Below are 18,535 nucleotides of genomic sequence, written 5' to 3' on the forward strand. Positions count from 1 at the left end.
ACAGTTGCACTTACCCATCAACCCATCCACACACATCCACATGTGCTTTTTTGATCAGTTGTGTATTTACGTTGTGCCTATTGTGTATTTCCAGAGAACTGCAGTATGCAGAAGAAGGACAAAATCACCAATGATGAGCGAACAGCTAAGATCTGTGAGAGTACACAGACCAGCATAATAGATTTTGGTAAGAGAGTGTGAATGGAATGTATTTATAAAGCACTTTTATCAAAAACAATGTTTGTATGTTGGTGTGAGTAAGTGAGCTTACAATTTGCTAACAACTTGGTTGTCCTCAGCGTACAAAGTGAGACTGGAAAGTTTTGAAGAAGATGTGTCCACTGACATTTACAAAGCAAAGGTACTGGAAGTCATCAAAGAAGGTAAGTATTTATCTTTGAACTGCCTGAAATGTACAAGACACTGATGTTTTTCCAAGGTCCCTTAAAGGTGATAGTGACATAACAATTTTTTTTCCTCTTTCTGAAATGGTTTGGGCACACTGAATCTCAATGGTGTTTCCAAACAGACAGAAAAATGATTGTTCAAAATGCACTTAAATGCTTTCTTGCAGAGAGTTAGATGAGAATGAAGCTACCTCTAGCAGCCGGCTAACTTAGCTTGCATTGTCAGGCAACCAGCGGACACTCCAGAAGTTATTGGTCCTGGCCAAGAAATTGACCAGTTGACCCCCTTAAAAATGCAAATTGTCGGGCGCCTGGGTACCTCACCTGGTTTTCAGCTGTCCTATATAAATAAAGACCTAACATGCCCAAAAAATGATCTTAAAAAAAAGATATGTATATATATATATATATTGCAAATTGTCGTTTTGCGTTTAAGTGCTGGTAGGTGGATTTTGTTCTTTGTGCAGAGCCAGGCTAGCCGTTTTGCCCTGTTTTCAGTCTTAGTGCTAAGCTGAGTTGCATGTAAGCTACGCAGTCATAAGAGTGGTATCATTAGAGGTATCAATCTAACTCTCGGCAAGAAGGTAAATAAGTATTTCCCCAAATGTCCAACTATTTCTTTAAGCATGATTTCACTGGGAATATGAGAATACAACACAAATGTTTTGTACTGCACCTTTAGCTTTGCATTTAATCCTTACCTCTCTCTGTTCTCCTATACTTGAATTACAGGAAGTCTTGATGTGGGTCCTCTGAATAAAGTGCGCACATTCCTCAGTTATCCCCACTGCAGGGAGTCTTTAGATCTGGGGACGGGAAAAACCTACCTTATCATGGGCACGTCCAAAGATATTCACAGAGATGACCGGCAACAATCGTAAGTTTGTTCTTGTGTGTGGAGTTTGTATTTAAACATTTTTGCTGTTTTCTATTAGTAAATCAAAGCCTTTCTTGTACTCTATCTTACGTGTTACTCTCACTATTGATAGTGATTGTGGGAAGGAGTGAGGAGGCTTTTCATGTCATGTTACAGAGTGTTACAGATGTGTATTGTTCACTTTGCTTTCCTCAGATTTCAGTATGTATTCGGAGAGAGAACCTGGATCGAGTACTGGCCCACAGAAGCAGAGTGTCAAAGTGAGGAACACAGAATTACCTGTCTGGGCCTGGAGGAGATGGTTCAGCAGTACCAACTCTTTGGGTGTCAGCAGTAATGAAACTCAAGAAAAGAAAATGTTCATTTTAAATTGTTTTTTATTTTGCATCATTCTTTTTATGTAAAACATTCCCTGCTATGGTATTTGATGGCTTACAATGTTGCACTGTATTGATTAAAATGTAATGGTCGTAAATCTTATTGTCTTTGTATGAAAAATAGACACTGATTACTGTTATTTTGGTTGTGATTCAGAATATATATGCTCATGTAGATCAATTAATGATACCTGCAGCAGTAATAAAGCTGACATTTTAAGCTATTGTAAAACCACTGTCAAAAATAAAAGTAAAGTGGGCGCCTGGGTAGCACACCTGGTAGAGGGGGCGCCCATATATAGAGGTTTACTCCTCAGCGCAGCGGGTCGACTCTGACCTGCGGCCCTTTGCTGCATGTCATTCCCCCTCTCTCTCCCTCGCTCTCTCCCCTTTCAAGTCCAAGCTGTCCTATAGAAATAAATGCCCCAAAAATAAAATCTTTAAAAATAAAATAAAACTATGTGTACCTGAAATGCTGTTGTTTTATTAGCTGGTTTAGCAAGGAAATCACTTTAAATAAGTGTCATGATGCAGCAGGTAACCAGTTTTTTTTTTTTTTTAGAACCTTTTTTTTTTTGGATACACAACACATAACTGAAAGTTACAGTATACCCACACTTGGAATGCCATTTTATTCAACAATAAATAAATGAATAAATACATACATGAATAAATATGCCCATTAATACATCTTAAAATAAATAAATGATGCAATACATAAATAAATGAGTCAATATAGTTCAAAAAATAATACATAATTCATTTTAAAATAAATATACTTAATTTCAGATAAACTTTGAAACGTGGTAAATGACCTGCTTACCTTAGCTTACCTTACTAGTTACGTTTTCTAGAGGTAAAGGAAAGGGTATATTTTGGTTTGCTATAGAAAACAATGGTTTAGCTAGAGTGAATGAGTGAAATATAAGAAATAGTTAACCTAGCAAGCTATCCACAGCTCTTTATTCATTGCCAATAATATAGCCTATCTCTATAGTATTCTAAAGCAATATCAGTCCCCATAGAATGTTGTTGTCACTGAAAACTAAATGTCATAGGGTCCCTGTTAATGCTATTGTACCGGTGTATCCTTCAATTCATTGAGCAGATGAGATGGATATTCAAAGATATGTTAGCAGAGAGAAAGAGAAGCAGGAGATTGGCAGAGCAGTTGATTCTGAGGGAGCCAGCATGATTGAGGTCAGTAGTGGTCTATAGCAGGTCTAGGCACTAAGGCAAAGCCTAAACTAAATTATTTCATTATATTTATTATATATGCTAGCGTTAGTGTAATTAAATAGCATTCTTTAGACAACTTATCTTATAGAGAGAGGAATTAGATATAGTATGCTATTACTTTATCACACATTTACATGAGCAGACAGATAGCATTTAAGTCATTGCTTACAGAAGAACTCATCAGGAGCAAAGTCTGGCCTAAGTAAATCTCCCCCCCCCCCCATGCAGCTGTGATGTGTCTTAAAGCTAACGTTACAGTAACTTTTGTTGAACAGAGTAGAAATGGAAGAAGAGGATATGTCTGTCACTTTTTACTTGTTAACATCTTGGTTTCTTGACTGGTTGTTGACATAAGTGGAGCTTAAATTCAGTAACAAAAGATTCTGAGTGCAAAGATTTTGCAAACACAAGTTACAAATACCCTGGGGGCTAAGCACCCCCTGTCTTTAAATCCTAGTGACGTCCCTGACCCAAACCACTATCTTTTCCTAAACTTAACTAAGTAGTTTTGTTGTCTAAAGCTAAGAGATTTCTGGCAGAAAGCCCAGAAGATAAATGTCTCCTGTGTGCCCCTCCCTGCCGCAGAAAGTTGCCTCAGTTACTTTCACTTTGAGTCTCTAAGTGTTTTTTCAGTCTGCAGCAGATTACAGTTAAAGTATTTCACTTCTTCAGTACTTTAGAGCTCCTTCCTGTAACAAAGCTGTTAAAGTCACAGCTTTGTAATAAAAGGTAAATCTTACCATCTGTCTGTCGGTGCATCTCTTCTCACTGACAACTCAACAGGAACTAGCTGGTTTCCTGGTTTGTCTCAGATGATGTAATCTAAGATGTGGAGCTTTGTCAGGCAGCTGATAAGTTTTATATTAAAGGGTAAAGTTGTAAAGTGTGGTTGAATGAGCTACTTCTCCGTAGTCAGAAGCTAAGCAATTTCCTGCTGTGGACGGGGCAGCTGCTAAACACATTTTAGACACCTAAAGACATCTATACCAGTTTAAGTAGACGCTATATTTTGAATATTTTTAGCGCTTTACGTTGCTGTCAGACAGCCCTTTACGACGGGGAACTGAAGCCACCAAAGCCACCAGACTCCAAATTCATAAAATATATTTTTTTAAATGTAGTTGCAGGTTAATTTTCTCACACACACAGACACAAACACGTGTGGACAGGGCAGCAGCTAAACATTTTTTAGACACCTAAAGACATCTATACCAGTTTAAGGTACACAAAAATGTAGGTAGTTACTGAGTAACAAATGAGTAACGAATGAGGAACAACTGTTTAGTGAATGAATAGTTACTGATTAGCTGTGATTCACCACCAGGGATGCACTGAATCCAGGATTCGGCTTCAGATCAGGCCGAATATTGAGCTTTTTGATACGCTTGTGGCGCCGCTGTTGATTACGGGAAGGTGTTTACGTAGGTGGAGCATTCAATGCAGTAGGCTGTGAGAAAGTGAAATGGAAAATGGAAGCAGAAAAAGTGTTGTTTGGCAATACTTTCAGTCAAAAGTAGGGATGCACCGATCCGACTTTTTCTGTCCCGATACCGATGTCAGGGCTTTGTGTATCTGTCGATACCGTTGCTGAATTAATAATAAACTGTATATCTTCCACCTTATACCTTCCTTCCACCATGTTGAAGAGACTAAAGACAACAGACCTTCCTAACTAAACATTACTTTCCTAACTAAGACAAAATAAAATAGATGTAATGTATTGAATTCTTCTTTATTTGTGATCAATCTTCTTAAAATAAATTTAAATAAATAACATCAATGGGCCTTCAATAATGGGCCACCTTTATATAGGTATATAATGGCTTATTCTACTGTCAGGAGTACATAGAATATCACAAAAACATGTTAATGTCATCATGTTTACTAAAAGCTTTGATTACTAAAGGGTTTGGCTCCACGACATTATACAATAACTTTATATGAAGGAGAAGCCATGAAAAAGTTGCAAAGTAGTAAAATAAACTTCGGAACAACAGACGGCTCCTCTCTTGAGCACACATTGTTCTGGTGTATCTCCGGTCTCTCTTCATCCTTTAGCTAACTTTCTTCTCGGTTCTTGAATGTGCAGTACCGACTGGAGCCTCTCCCAGCTTAACAGACTGTTATGCTACCTGGCTAGCTAGGCTAGCAGCTGTAATGTTGCCCAGCCAGTTCGGAGGTGTAGCTATTATTTGTAAATGTAAAAATATTAGTGTTAGAAACTGTTTAAGTCACAAATTGTTATATGCTATGATGTTAGTTAGTTGTGGGTTATTAATTGTTGTGTTATAAAGTTACTACCATGAGTGAGAAGGATACGCAGTCAACAGGGGTCCTGGTGCTGTGACGGAGGAAAAAAAAAAAAAAAATGGATCGGCCTGTGGATCTGTTAATTTTCTGATCCCCGATCCAGCTATTTTTTCAATATCGGGGCCGATATCCGATCCTAATATCGGATCGGTGCACCCCTAGTTTCGATAGGGCCTTCGCCGCTGTCGGTGCTCGGGCCCTAATAATCCTTATAAAAACAATAGGTTCCTCGCACTTTCAGTGCAAGGCACCGTTGGGGCCTTGCAATAACTTTTCATCTTTAATGTCTTAAGATGGCACAGACCAAATGTGAAGTCGATTCGGCCGTGGCCTGAATACGTGGGCGTGGTTAAAGTATAGGGGGCGGCTCACTATCACATGTAGACCACACATTATAAGTTTCATGTAAATCGTATGATGTTTGTCATATAAGACTTATTTCCTGTGGCCAGCAGGGGGCGCTATTACCAAAAGTCAATATTGGCCTCAATTTTCTTGATTGTACTATGTTGGTGATCGTTGGGAAAATTGAAATCGAAATTCAATTAATTGCACAGCCCTAGTAAATACTCAAAATGGCAGCCATGCCACGCCCACACAGTTGGACGAAAACTCAAGCTTTTAAGAGCTTTTCATTGTTAAGGTCTTGAGATGCCACAAAACGAATTTGAAGTCGATCGGATGAAATCTCTAGGAGTTTGTTAAAGTATAGCACCTTAACCTTTAGGCCTACTTCCTGTTGCCACTAGGGGGCGCTGTCACTTTGAGCCAATATCGGCCTGTAGATGTCCTCAGGGTTGGACTCTTATGAATCCTGAAAAAGTTCAAGCCAATTGGTTCAATGTACACTCAAGTTACACCCACTTCCTGTTTCGATGGCCCCCTACAGGAAGTTGGTCCTCTATAACTTGCTCATTTTTTGCGCTATTACAATTCTTTTAATACATTTTCATATCTAAGGTCTTAAGATGGCACAGACCAAATTTGAAGTCGATCGGATGAAATCTCTAGGAGGAGTTCGTTAAAGTACGACATGTGGAAATGGCCAAAAAACAACTTTCAATTCAAAATGGCGGATTTCCTGTTGGGTTTAGGGTATTACTCCAATGAACTTTTTTGTACGTCTTGACATGATACATATGCATACCCGATTTTGTGAGTCTACATTTAACGTACTGCTGGGGCTGGTTGTGAGTGGGCGCTAGCAAGCCATATTTGTGCGCCCATTCCCGAAATCATTAAAATACATACATTTTCACCAGGCTTGATGCGATCGCCAATTTTGGTGAGTTTTTGAATATGTTAAGCCCCTCAGGCAATTCATTTCCAGAAAATAATTCCTTCAGTTTCAATAAATTACGGCTGTCAATTGATAAAAATATTTGAATTAGGGCTCAAGCACCGACAGCGACAAAGACCCTATTGAAACTGAAGGAATTATTTTTTCCTTTCCTTTCTTTCTTCTGGCAAATTAATCGCCTTTTTGATTCGGTGTGGGTGTGGCGACAAGTTGTTGTAACTTGGCCGAAATTTCAAAAGATTAACAAGGGTCCAGGCCTGAGGATATCTATATTCAAAAATTTACATTTGGTCATAGCGCCCCCTGCTGGCAACAGGAAATTAGCCTTATATGACAAACATCATCCAATTTACATGAAACTTACAATGTGTGGTCTACATGTGATACTGAGCGGCCCCCAGTACTTTACCCTCGCCCATGTACTAAGGCCATGCCCCCTTTTATGGCTTTGGAACCGTTTAAGGTAGAGTCTTGTGTGAGGTATCATTGAACTCAGTAGAGAGTTCCTTGGCCATTGGTCATGGTTTGGCCGCGCCCCCTTTCACAGATAATGAATTGTATGATGTAGTCTTGTGTGAGATATCATTGAACTCAGCAGATAGTTCCCTTTTCATTGGTGACGATTTGCAGTGTCTGAGTGCCGCGAAAATGCACAGTCGCAAGGAGCGGTGTCCGCCAGTAACCCCGACGTGCAAGGAGGTGTGAGGGCCCGTCCAACGCTGCTTGCAGCTTTAATTATGCTTTCTTCTGTTCTAAATGTTGGAAGAAAATGACAAAAGACAAACTGAATTCTGGAGGACTGACCGGTTTATTGAGACGCAGGATGTGACTAGTTTAGCTTTGAGACTTTTACAGGATACATTGGAAGTTGTGTGTGTGTGTGTTTGTGTGTATATATCTGTGTGTGTGTGTTAGACCCCAAGAAGACGTCTTTAACTGTCTTGTTTTATTCGACCAACAGTCCAAAAGCCCCAAAATATTCAGTTTATAATAATATAAAACAGAGAAAAGCAGGAAATCATCACAATCATCACAGCATTATTACTTTAAAAACATTCAGCTGTTTATGAAATAATAGTTTAGCCAACAATAATTAGACATGTTAACCTACACAAAACTAAGTTATTATTTCTCTCTCTTTAAGAACCATTTTATGTTTTAGCTTCTTAAAACCTTTAGTTGTATTTTATTCAGCTGACTCATGTACTGCTGGAATCAGTTTTATATACAATAGTTGTTTACTATTATTATCACCCCCTTCAAACTAAAGACTATCAGACCTGTAGTTTTGTCACATAGACCTTCAGTGGTGATATCTTCAGTGGGACTGTATCCCCAGTGCTAATGAAATCCCCAGGCCTAAAGTATGGAAACAGCCTCTCAGTGAAAGTGTGTATGTGTGTGTTAGTATCAGGATCAGAGAACAACAGCTTTCCTCTGTTCCAGTCCAGAGTCACTCTGATCCGCTGGAGCTTCTTCTTAAATGTAAGATCAGTGTTTGGAGCTGGTGGAGACCACGCTGAGTATTCACCTTTATAGAACCGTATTCTCCATAATCCAGACCGTATGACTCCCTTCCTCTGGACAGATTCTGCTAACACACCCAGTGCCCAGTATGTATTGTCTCCAACCTTGACATCCCAGCTGTGAGTCCCTGAGTTAAAGCCCTCAGAGCCCACGACAGAGAGGTGACCATCAAACCTCTCTGGATTGTCAGGAAGTTGCTGATACTCTCCCCATCTCACACTTGTCAGATCTTCAGACAGAATGAGGTTTGGACCAGCAGTGTTTTGGTCCAGAATCAGAGGAGAGTAGGAAACCATCTCCTTCATCTTGTTCCAGATGTTGAAGCTCAGGTTGCCCAGGTGTTTGGCCTCGTCTATCAGAGCTCCTGAGAGCAGCTGTGGATCATCCAGCAGGGGGCGCTGCTGGACTCTTTCCACTGCAGCCTTGTAGTTGATCAGGAATGAGATGTCTTCAGTTCTCAGCTGCTCCTCTGTGGCTCTGACTGTGTCTGAAAGAGCTGCTATCTCTCTGCTCAGAGCCTCCATGTTCTCCTTCATTCTCTGACTCTTCTGCTCCTCTTCCTCCCTCAGTGCAGCCATCCTGGCCTCCTCTTCCTCTTCTAGAAACTGGTGAAGCTTCTTAAACTGATCCTTAATCTGCGTCTCTGTGCGTCGGGCCTGGACCTTCATGTATTTTGCTGTTTGATCACACTTCACTTTAACTTGTTCAAAAACCTTTATCTTCTTCTTTAAGGGCTCCAGAGTTTCCTGGATTTCCTTCTTGTGTTGTCGTGCAGCTTCATCGATGGGTCTGATTCTGTGGTTGGTGTGTTTTTCTGAATGTAGACAGACGACACACAGTGGCTGCTGATGGTCCAGACAGAAGAGTTTGAGTTTCTCAGAGTGCAGACTGCAGAGAGCCTCTGAAGCTCTCTGATCTCTCTGCTGTAAGAAACTCTCACACAGCTTCTTTAACTCCAGGTTACGAGGTGGTTCCTGCTTTGAAGATCTTCTCTTACAAACTGGACACTCCTGTATTGGTTTCTCTGCCCACCAGCTCTTCAGACAGTCTCTACAGAAGCTGTGGCTACATGACAGAACAACAGGATCTCTAAAGACTTCATGACAGACCGCACAGCAGAAATCCTCCTCTGACATAGAAGCCATTTTGTCTCTGAGAGCAGCTGAAAAAAGCAGAAACAGCAGACGTTAAAACAGGAAGTCAGTTGTGTTTCCCTCCCTCACATACGAGAGAAGTCTAAACTTAACTAAGTAGTTTTATTGTCTAAACCTAAGAGATTTCTGGCAGAAAGCCGAGAAGGTAAACGTCTTCCGTGTGCCCCTCCCTGCTGCAGAAAGTTGCCTCAGTTACTTTAACTTTGAGTCTCTAAGTGTTTTTTCAGTCTGCAGCAGATTACAGTTAAAGTATTTCACTTCCTCGGTACTTTAGAGCTCCTTCCTGTAACTGTCCTCCCTCAGTTAAAGTCACAGCTTTGTAATAAAAGGTAAATATTACCGTCTGTCTGTCAGTGCGTCTCTTCTCACTGACAACTCAACAGGAACAAACTGGTTTCCTGTTTTTGTCAGATGACGTCATGTCATATGTGGAGCTTTGTCAGGCAGCTGATCAGTTTTATCTTAAAGGGACAGTTCAGATGTTGTAACGTGTGGTTGAATGAGCTATTTCTCCATAGTCAGAAGCTAAGCAATGTCCTGCTGTGGATGGGGCAGCAGCTAAACACATTTTAGACACCTAAAGACATCTATACCAGTTTAAGGTACACAAAAATGTAGGTAGTTACTGAGTAATGAATGAGGAACAACTGTTTAGTTATTAGTAGTTACTGACTAACTGTGATTCACCACTAATGATTAGTTACTGTATGCTATGCCAATGCTTCACAAATGGTAGTCAATGCTTAAAGCTACATTGTGTAAGAATTTCTCCCATCTAGCGGTGAAATTGTATATGACCACCAACTGAATTTAACTTTTTAGCCCTTCCTCCTACGGTGGCCGAACCCGAAATTAGCGCTCTACATCGTTTACATGCAGCTGTTCTAGCCACTCCAATATTAACTTTGGTCTTGTTGCTTTGCCTATTGCGTTGTTGTGTTAATTATTTTTTTCGCTTCCCTGGCAAGTAATCTCCCGTTTGCATTCGTCATGGTGCCACTGAGTGTGAGTGGGCAAAATGTGGAGGTATGTCCCTCTTTGGCTAATGTATTTTAAAGATGGAGGCGCTACATGGCGGCCGTCATTCGAGCGACTCGCTTGTAAGTATTCTGAATGATTCTGAATGGCAGATTCTACCCTAACAAGAATACTTTGATTAGTTTGTGGAAGTAATTACACATGAATGAACATATTTGTTAGCACAATGGGTGTTTGCTAAAAATCAACTAAAAGAATTACATAATGTAGGTTTAATTAATCATTTGTTAATGATAAACCACTCAGTATGATGAATAATACAGTAACTAATCATAAGTGTGTGGTGTTTTAAAAGGTTAGGAAATAACAAAACTAACAAACTAAGCGAAGGAGGCAGCAGTAAAGCAGCAACTCTGGAACTGATTCCATATTCTGTTAGCATCCACACACTTTGCATCTTCACTGTTCGACTTTTTAAAGTATTTCCACACAAAGCTGGTGGCAGACATTGTGTTGTGTTTGCCTCATTTAGGTGGTTGAGCCTATAAAAGATGAATGTGATGGTCCCAAAGAAAGTTACTGTTGTGCTGCTGAGTTTTGCATCCACAAGGGAGGACATGAAGGACTTGGGTATTTCTGTACTGAAACCTATATTTGTATCTTTCAGCCTATTTATTTATGCCTAGAAACGTAACTAGTTTCTCCTGTTTAATAGTAGTAGCAGCAGTAATAGTTTGGATGTGTATTCCCGGGATTAAACCCTAGTAAGCAGTGCACAAGAACTGCATCCACTCATTTATTCATTCACCCTCACTTCTGCACTTTTGGCATGAAAATAAGTCAGGATCCGGTATAAGAGACTGCACTACTCAGTATGACACAATGTGCCCTGCTATGATATGAACTTCCACGATGACCTTCGAAGTCACTGTTCCATTAACTTTAATGTGACTATTATTTGCCACTGTTTATCACACCCCCAACCGGCCCCGTCAGACACCGCCTACCAAGAGTCTGGGTCTGCCGAGGTTTCTTCCTAAAAGGGAGTTTTTCCTCGCCACTGTCGCAATAGCCACTGCTAATGTTTGCTCTCGAGGGAATTACTGTAATTGTTGGGGTTTGGGAATTTATAGAGTGTGGTCTAGACCTACTCTATCTGTAAAGTGTCTCGAGATAACTCTTGTTATGATTTGATACTATAAATAAAATTGAATTGAATAAGTTAATAAACGGTTTGTTGTTGAAATGAAACTGTGGGATTGAAGGTGCTGAAGGTAGAATTGTGAAGATGAAGGACTTGGCCAAAAATTTTAAACATCGATAACTTCTCAGTCCCTCCCCCTTTTCTGCTAAAGCCCAAAACAGTCTCCTAAGCCCCTCCCCCCACAAGGGAGAATGAATGCGTGTGCATGAGCAGTGATTGACACGCAGTTAGCCACTGTTAATGGGTTTGTCTGACCCAGAACGCAGAGAATCACACAGACAAAGTAAAATCAGTTTTAAAAGGTTTAATGGAGCAGAGTGTACTCAGAGAATCACTGTGGGCAGTGTCAGGGTGGGAAAACTCCTGGCTGGTCCGAGGCTTTAGGCGAGCCAACGGGGATGAGTCCAAGTGTTACGGGACACGAGGTGGACAGGCAGAGCTGAGTACATAGATTGTGTCCCATGGGGAAGGGGGCGGCAGAACGGTGAGGCTGGGGAGCGTGCAGGCACAGCGGAGGAATCAGCAGGTCAGAGCAGGGACTAGAGAGAGACACAGGGTTAGTATGAGCTCAGGGAACAAAGGCAAAAACTGGAGTTCAGGGTTACATGGACAATACTGGAGTTTAACTGAGAGCCAAGTTACCACATGGGTTGTAGATAATGAACTAGCACCGAAGAGGTGATCAGCCCGGGTTTAAGTATTGCAGGAGTGAATCATGAAGATGAGCTGCAGCTGTGAAGACCGGCTGTGCAGTGTTGAATTGGCCACGCCCCTTGACCTACTTCCCTCCAGCACTCCAGGTGGAAAAACACAGAACACACAGACAAACAGGGAAAAAACCACCCAACTCAGGGCGGAGAGAGAGCAAACCATAACAGCCACTCCCCGTGGCCCTGATTGGTGCATCTGAACAGGGAGCGGTGGATTTTTGAAAATCACACTACAGGCTGTAGGTGGTGCCAGAGGAGCCAGATTTGTGACCTGGTTCACATAGGGTCATTTTCAGCAAATATGACAGAAAGTTAGTTTTATATGTCTTACCTACTGCACCTTTTAAGAGATGAGGATGAATGTGTCCCAATCTGCTCCATCAGTGTTAGGTTCACTGTATTTTCATTTTGATTGGCCTGTAGAACTGCAGACCTGTAGATGTACCGTCAGAACTATAGAGTGAGACCTGTAGACCGTGGCAGTTTGACGGCTGCCAGGATTTGTCAGGGAGGCAGAAAGCAGAGCCAGAGTCCTAAAACTGGAGCAGGTGTTCAAGAGACAGCAGCCGCACATTAAACAAAGTCTCAGACTTACAACATATAACAGTTACAGACAATACAGTATCAAATCACAGCATGATTATACAAACAGTAATAATGATAATTAGGGCTGTCAATCCATACAAATATTTCAATTAATCAAATGTTTGTCTGCAGTAGCGGTTTTTGGCATGGGCGAACCGGGCAACTGCCCGGGGCGGCATTTTCATGACTCATGGAGGGTGGCGCGAGAACTTAAAAAAACATCCTCTGCGCCGCAAAGCAGTTTTCTGTTATCTATCTGTGTGGGGAATTGGCAAATCGGCGCCCCCTGCAGCTGCAGGTGCAGGGGGCCTGCTTGCTGAGAGAGGAGCATCTTGCTGCAACCTGCGGGAAAGCCCCGCCTTCCCCATCAGAGAGGAGTTTTTCAAAACTAAAGTTGATTAAGTCATACCTGAGGTCAACCATGTCACAGGAACGGATCACTGGCCTTGTCGTCATCAATATCAATTACTCAATAGGGGAGCAGATTTCATAGATAACACCATTGATGATTTTGTATCAAGGAAGGCCAGAAAGGTCAGGTTTTAGTTTTAGTTTGTGTTTTCTGTTCTTAGTGCTATAGTGTAATAATTAGATTCTATTCAGTGTGTTTTCACATTTGTGTGATGAAGGATTGGGGCTATTTAGAGTAGGCCTATTTATTCTATATTTTATTTGTATATTATTCTTAATATTTTATATTATTGTTGCTCTTTGCTCTTGTTACATTTTTTATATATCTGATTGTATATATTCTTGGCACATTTATATATATACTCAGTGTTGGGAAAGTTCACTTTCTACATGAACTAGTTCAGTTCATAGTTCATACTTCTAAGTGTTGAACTAAGTTCACAGTTCCAAAAATGAACTTAGTTCATAGTTCTTTTTTTCTATATGTTGCTTCAGTTCAACGTGCCGTTTCAGGTTTGCTGTGGATGTGACTGCAGTGTGGATTTTCTTTTTGAAAGCCGGTGGTTCGCCCAAAATATGAACGAGTTCAATGAACGAGTTCAGGCACAACACTGTATATACTGTTCATATTATTATAACAACATAAGTGAAAGAGAAAATTACATTTCTCAATTGCACAAATCCTTCATTAGAACATTTGAAAAACACACTAAAAAAATCAATTATTTAACTATTGCAATTACAACAGGAAACACTTTTTAAGGTGCACAATCTCTACCTCCAACATTGCCAAAAGACAATGAAGATGGATGTGACTAGTTTAGCTTTGAGACTTTTACAGGATACAGTGGAAGGTTTCTGAGCACATTACACCACTGACACATTATTCATTCATGTCTTTGTTTCTACTCGGTTGGACACTTTTAAACAGAAAAGAACAAAATCCTAAAATGCACATTAGCTTAGCAAGAGAGAAAATCAATCAACTGTTTAATGTACAAAATGTCAAGAAAAGTGGCCATCACATGTCACAGAGCCCAAGATGACGTCTTTTACTGTCTTGTTTTGTTCGACCAACAGTCTAAAACCCCCAAAATATTCAGTTTATAATAATATGAAACAGAGAAAGGCAAGAAATCATCACAGCATTATTAATTGTGTGTGTGTGTGTGTGTTTGTGTGTATATATCTGTGTCTGTGTGTGTGTGTGTGTGTGTTTGAGCCCAATACTAGGTCTTTAACTGTCTTGTTTTGTTCGACCAACAGTCTAAACCCGAGCAAAAGAAAAACAGAGAAAAGCAGGAAATCATCACAATCCTCACAGCATTATTACTTTAAAAACGACCAAAACTATCAATCGATTATCAGAATAGTTGTGTGACGATAAAATAATTGTATAATTGTTTCACTGTTTATAAAATAATAGTTTAGCCAACAATAATTAAAGAAATGTTAACCTCACACAAATCTAAGTTATTATTTCTCTTTTTTTTAGCTTCTTAAAACCTTTAGTTGTGTTTTATTCAGCTGACTCCTGTACTGCTGGAATCAGTTTTACTTCACTGTTAAGAAGTGAATAGTTGTTTACTATTATTATCACCACCTTCAAACTTAAGACTATCAGACATGTTGTTTTGTCACACAGACCTTCAGTGGTGATATATTCAGTGGGACCTTATCCCCAGTGCTAACATATGGAAACAGCCTCTCAGTGAAAGTGTGTGTGAAGGTGTGTATGTGTGTGTTAGTATCAGGATCAGAGAACGACAGCTTTCCTCTGTTCCAGTCCAGAGTCACTCTGATCTTCTGGAACTGCTTCTTAAGTGGGAGATCAATGCGTGAAGTTGTTAGAGACCACGCTGAGTATTTACATTTATAGAACCTAATTCTCCATAATCCAGACCGTATGACTCCCTTCCTCTGGACAGACTCTGCTAACACACCCAGTTGCCAGTATGTATTGTCTCCAACCTCGACATCCCAGCTGCGAATCCCCCAGTTAAAGCCCTCAGAGCCCAGGACAGAGATGTGATAATCAAACCTCTCTGGATTATCAGGAAGCTGCTGTTCCTCTCCCCATCTCACACTGGTCCGATCTTCAGACATGATAAGTTTTGGATGAGCAGTGTTTGGGTCCAGAATCAGAGGAGTGTAGAAGACCATGTCATTCATCTTGTTCCAGATGTTGAAGCTCAGGTTCCCAAAGTGTTTGGCCTCGTCTATCAGAGCTCCTGAGAGCAGCTGTGGATCATCCAGCAGGGGGCGCTGCTGGACTCTTTCCACTGCAGCCTTGTAGTTGATTAGGAATGAGATGTCTTCAGCTCTCAGCTGATCCTCTGTGGCTCTGACTGTGTCTGAAAGAGCTGCTATCTCTCTGCTCAGAGCCTCCATCTTCTCCTTCATCCTCTGACTCTTCTGCTCCTCGTCCTCCCACAGTGCAGCCATCCTGGCCTCCTCTTCCTCTTCTAGGAACTGGTGAAGCTTCTTAAACTGATCCTTAATCTGCGTCTCTGTGCGTCGTGCCTGGGCCTTCATGTGTTCTGCTGTTTGATCACACTCCTTTTTAACTTGTTCAAAAACCTTTAATTTCTCCTTTAAGTTCTCCAGAGTTTCCTGGAGTTCCTTCTTGTGTTGACGTGCAGCTTCATCGATGGGTCTGATTATGTGGTTGGAGTGTTTTTCTGAATGTAGACAGACGACACACAATGGCTGCTGATGGTCCAGACAGAAGAGTTTGAGTTTCTCAGAGTGCAGACTGCAGAGAGCCTCTGAAGCTCTCTGATCTCTCTGCTGTAAGAAACTCTCACACAGCTTCTTTAAGTCCAGGTTACGAGGTGGTTCTGACTTCGAAGATCTTCTGTTACAAACTGGACACTCCTGTGTCTGTTTCTCTGTCCACCAGCTCTGCAGACAGTCTTTACAGACACTGTGGCTACATGACAGAAGAACAGGATCTCTAAAGACTTCATGACAGACCAAACAGCAGAAATCCTCCTCTGACATTGAAGCCATTTTGTCTCTGAGAGCAGCTGAAAACAGCAGAAACAGCAGACGTTAAAACAGGAAGTCAGTTGTCTTTCCCTCCCTCGCATATGGGAGAGGTTTGCCTTCAGGGCTGTCTGCCAGAAGGGTTTAACGGGTTTAACTAAGTAGTTCTGTTGTCTAAACCTAAGAGATTTTTGGCAGAAAGCCCAGAAGGTAAACGTCTCCCGTGTGCCCCTCTCTTGAAAAGTTGCGTCAGTTACTTTAACTTTGAGTCTCTAAGTGTATTTTTCAGTCTGCAGCAGATTACAGTTAAAGTATTTCACTTCTTCAGTACTTTAGAGCTCCTTCCTGTCAATATCCTCCCTCAGTTAAAGTCACAGCTTTGTAATAAAAGGTAAATCTTACCGTCTGTCTGTCGGTGCGTCTCTTCTCACTGATAACTCAACAGGAACAAACTTGTTTACCTGGTTTGTCTCAGATGTGCAGCTTTGTCAGGCAGCTGATGAGTTTTGTCTTAAAGGGACAGTTCAGATGTTGTAAAGTGCGGTTGAGTGAGCTACTCCGTAGTCAGAAGCTAAGTAATGTCCGGCCGTGGACGGGGCAGCAGCTGAACACATTTTAGACACCTAAAGACATCTAAACTATATAGTTTAAGGTACACAAAAATGTAGGTAGTAACTGAGTAACAAATAAGGAATGAATGAGGGACAACTGTTTAGTTAATGAGTAGTAACTGATTAACTGTGATTCACCACTAAGGATTAGTTACTGTATGCTATGCCAATGCTTCACAAATGGTAGTCAATGCTTAACTAACCATTTGTTAATGATGAACCACTCAGCATGATGCATAATACAGTAACTAATCATAAGTGTGTGGTGTTTTAAAGGGGTAGGAACTAAGAAAACTAACAAACTAAGCGATGGAGGCAGCAGTAGAGCAGCAACTCTGAAACTGATTCCATATTCTGTTAGCATCCACACACTTTGCATCTTCACTGTTCAACTTTTTAAAGTATTTCCACACAAAGCTGGTGGCAGACATTGTGGGTGGGGCTTAACATAAGAACGGCAGAGTTTTGATGGTTCCACGTGAATTCGCTGCTACTTGAAAACAAAGAAGATGGCTTCTGTTTATGGCGATCTTTCGAATCAGCTTTGGCCGCGACTCTGGAAGACTTGGAGTTCAGCTTTTCTTTGAAAAAAGAACAAAGAACGGCACTGAAGTCATTCTTAAAAAAAGGAAGATGTGTTTGGAGTTTTGCCAACCGGATATGGCGAAAGTTTAATTTATCAACTAGCGTTTATCTGGTTGGTTGTAGTGCTATCCTATTGCTTGCAGAGGGAATTTGAAAGACAGCCGTTTATCCCGCCCCTCGGATTGAGCCCTGCCAATGATGAGTTCCCAGACATCTTGATTTTGGGTCTATGTTGGATTTGTTAGGCTAACATTTAGGTGATTGAGCCTACAAAAGATGAATGTGATGGTCCCAAAGAAAGTTACTGTTGTGCTGCTGATTATTGCATCCACACGCAGACTGATCTCATGAAGTGGCGTATGTATGACAGGCCAATTGGCATGCCATTATTGGTGTGTTATGAAGACGCACACTCACTTTTCAGCGTGTTTATCAACGCCGTTTGGCCTCCATTCACCTTGCGTTTGCGTGTAAATTGACGCCGTAGCGAGTAGTATGAAAGGGCGAAAATCCGTGTAGGGAGGTTTGTCGGGGTGGTGGATTGGTAAAACACAAGACTTTCACCCAGGAGAGTGGGAATCACGTCCCCTTTTTCTTTTCCTAATCCCACCTGGTTTTTATTTTCTCCTGCATGTGACGTTAAAACCAACCGTAGCCTCGTGATAACACGCCGTGTGGCTTTAGAAAGTGGCGTGTATGTCTACGCTGATACAGCAGACTTACCTTCTGCTGTATACAGCATAGATATTCGCGGATAGCTCAAAATGTGTACAGATAACAGAAAGTGGCATGTATGTTTACACAAAGTCATGATATCACGTTGCTACATACCCCAGAAGGCAAACGTCTCCCATGTGCCCCTCCCTGTTGCAGAAAGTTGCCTCAGTTACTTTCACTTTGAAGGCCCTATTTTAATGATCTGAAACGCAAGTATGAAACGCAAAACGCAAGTAGGTTTGTGGGCGGATCTTGGGCGCTGTTGCTATTATAACGGCGGGATAAATGAGTCTTGCGCAAATCTAAAATGGGTTGGTCTGAAGTAGCTAGGTGTGGTTTGGGCGTAATGTGAAAATAACCAATCAGAGCGTCATCTCTTATTCCCTTTAAGAGCAGGTGCGCTTGTTCCATGGCGGATTGCTATTATAATGGTGGATTTGCCTGGCGCACGCCAGCGGGAGCTGTCCTGGATGCGGCAAAGTAATAAATGCCCGTCTTGGCCAGGTGGCGATGTTGCTGCGGCCCCTCGGGCGCATCTCCTCAAGTCTGGAGAGG

General features: G+C 41.3%; 3 protein-coding genes and 1 long non-coding RNA gene across 4 annotated transcripts in view; 1 reads left to right on the forward strand and 3 right to left on the reverse strand.

Moving 5' to 3' along the window:
- LOC120548209 (complement C3-like) overlaps positions 1-1,759 on the forward strand; it is a 40,385-nt gene extending 38,626 nt beyond the window's left edge. Inside the window, exons 40-43 of the mRNA XM_039784294.1 lie at positions 95-187; positions 300-383; positions 1,140-1,284; positions 1,480-1,759. Coding sequence (XP_039640228.1) covers positions 95-187; positions 300-383; positions 1,140-1,284; positions 1,480-1,621 — 464 coding nt within the window. The 3' untranslated portion in view covers positions 1,622-1,759. The remainder of the gene's footprint in view (positions 1-94; positions 188-299; positions 384-1,139; positions 1,285-1,479) is intronic.
- A 5,540-nt stretch (positions 1,760-7,299) lies between these two features.
- Positions 7,300-9,598, reverse strand: LOC120548440 (E3 ubiquitin-protein ligase TRIM39-like). The gene is made up of 2 exons (XM_039784700.1): positions 9,532-9,598; positions 7,300-9,199 (listed from the first exon to the last, which is right to left on the reverse strand). The coding sequence occupies exon 2, from the start codon at positions 9,180-9,182 to the stop codon at positions 7,785-7,787; it is 1,398 nt and encodes a 465-aa protein (XP_039640634.1). The 5' UTR covers positions 9,183-9,199; positions 9,532-9,598; the 3' UTR covers positions 7,300-7,784.
- Positions 9,599-11,665: 2,067 nt separating this feature from the next.
- Positions 11,666-13,383, reverse strand: LOC120548442. The gene is made up of 2 exons (XR_005637182.1): positions 12,016-13,383; positions 11,666-11,912 (listed from the first exon to the last, which is right to left on the reverse strand). It is a non-coding gene; the product is annotated as an uncharacterized LOC120548442 (long non-coding RNA).
- A 1,266-nt stretch (positions 13,384-14,649) lies between these two features.
- LOC120548441 (nuclear factor 7, brain-like) lies at positions 14,650-16,595 on the reverse strand. Its single transcript, XM_039784701.1, has 2 exons — positions 16,470-16,595; positions 14,650-16,108 (listed from the first exon to the last, which is right to left on the reverse strand). The coding sequence occupies exon 2, from the start codon at positions 16,089-16,091 to the stop codon at positions 14,700-14,702; it is 1,392 nt and encodes a 463-aa protein (XP_039640635.1). The 5' UTR covers positions 16,092-16,108; positions 16,470-16,595; the 3' UTR covers positions 14,650-14,699.
- Positions 16,596-18,535: the final 1,940 nt, after the last annotated feature.

Source organism: Perca fluviatilis, chromosome 19 (assembly GCF_010015445.1).
Source record: "Perca fluviatilis chromosome 19, GENO_Pfluv_1.0, whole genome shotgun sequence".
Classification (NCBI taxonomy): domain Eukaryota; kingdom Metazoa; phylum Chordata; class Actinopteri; order Perciformes; family Percidae; genus Perca; species Perca fluviatilis.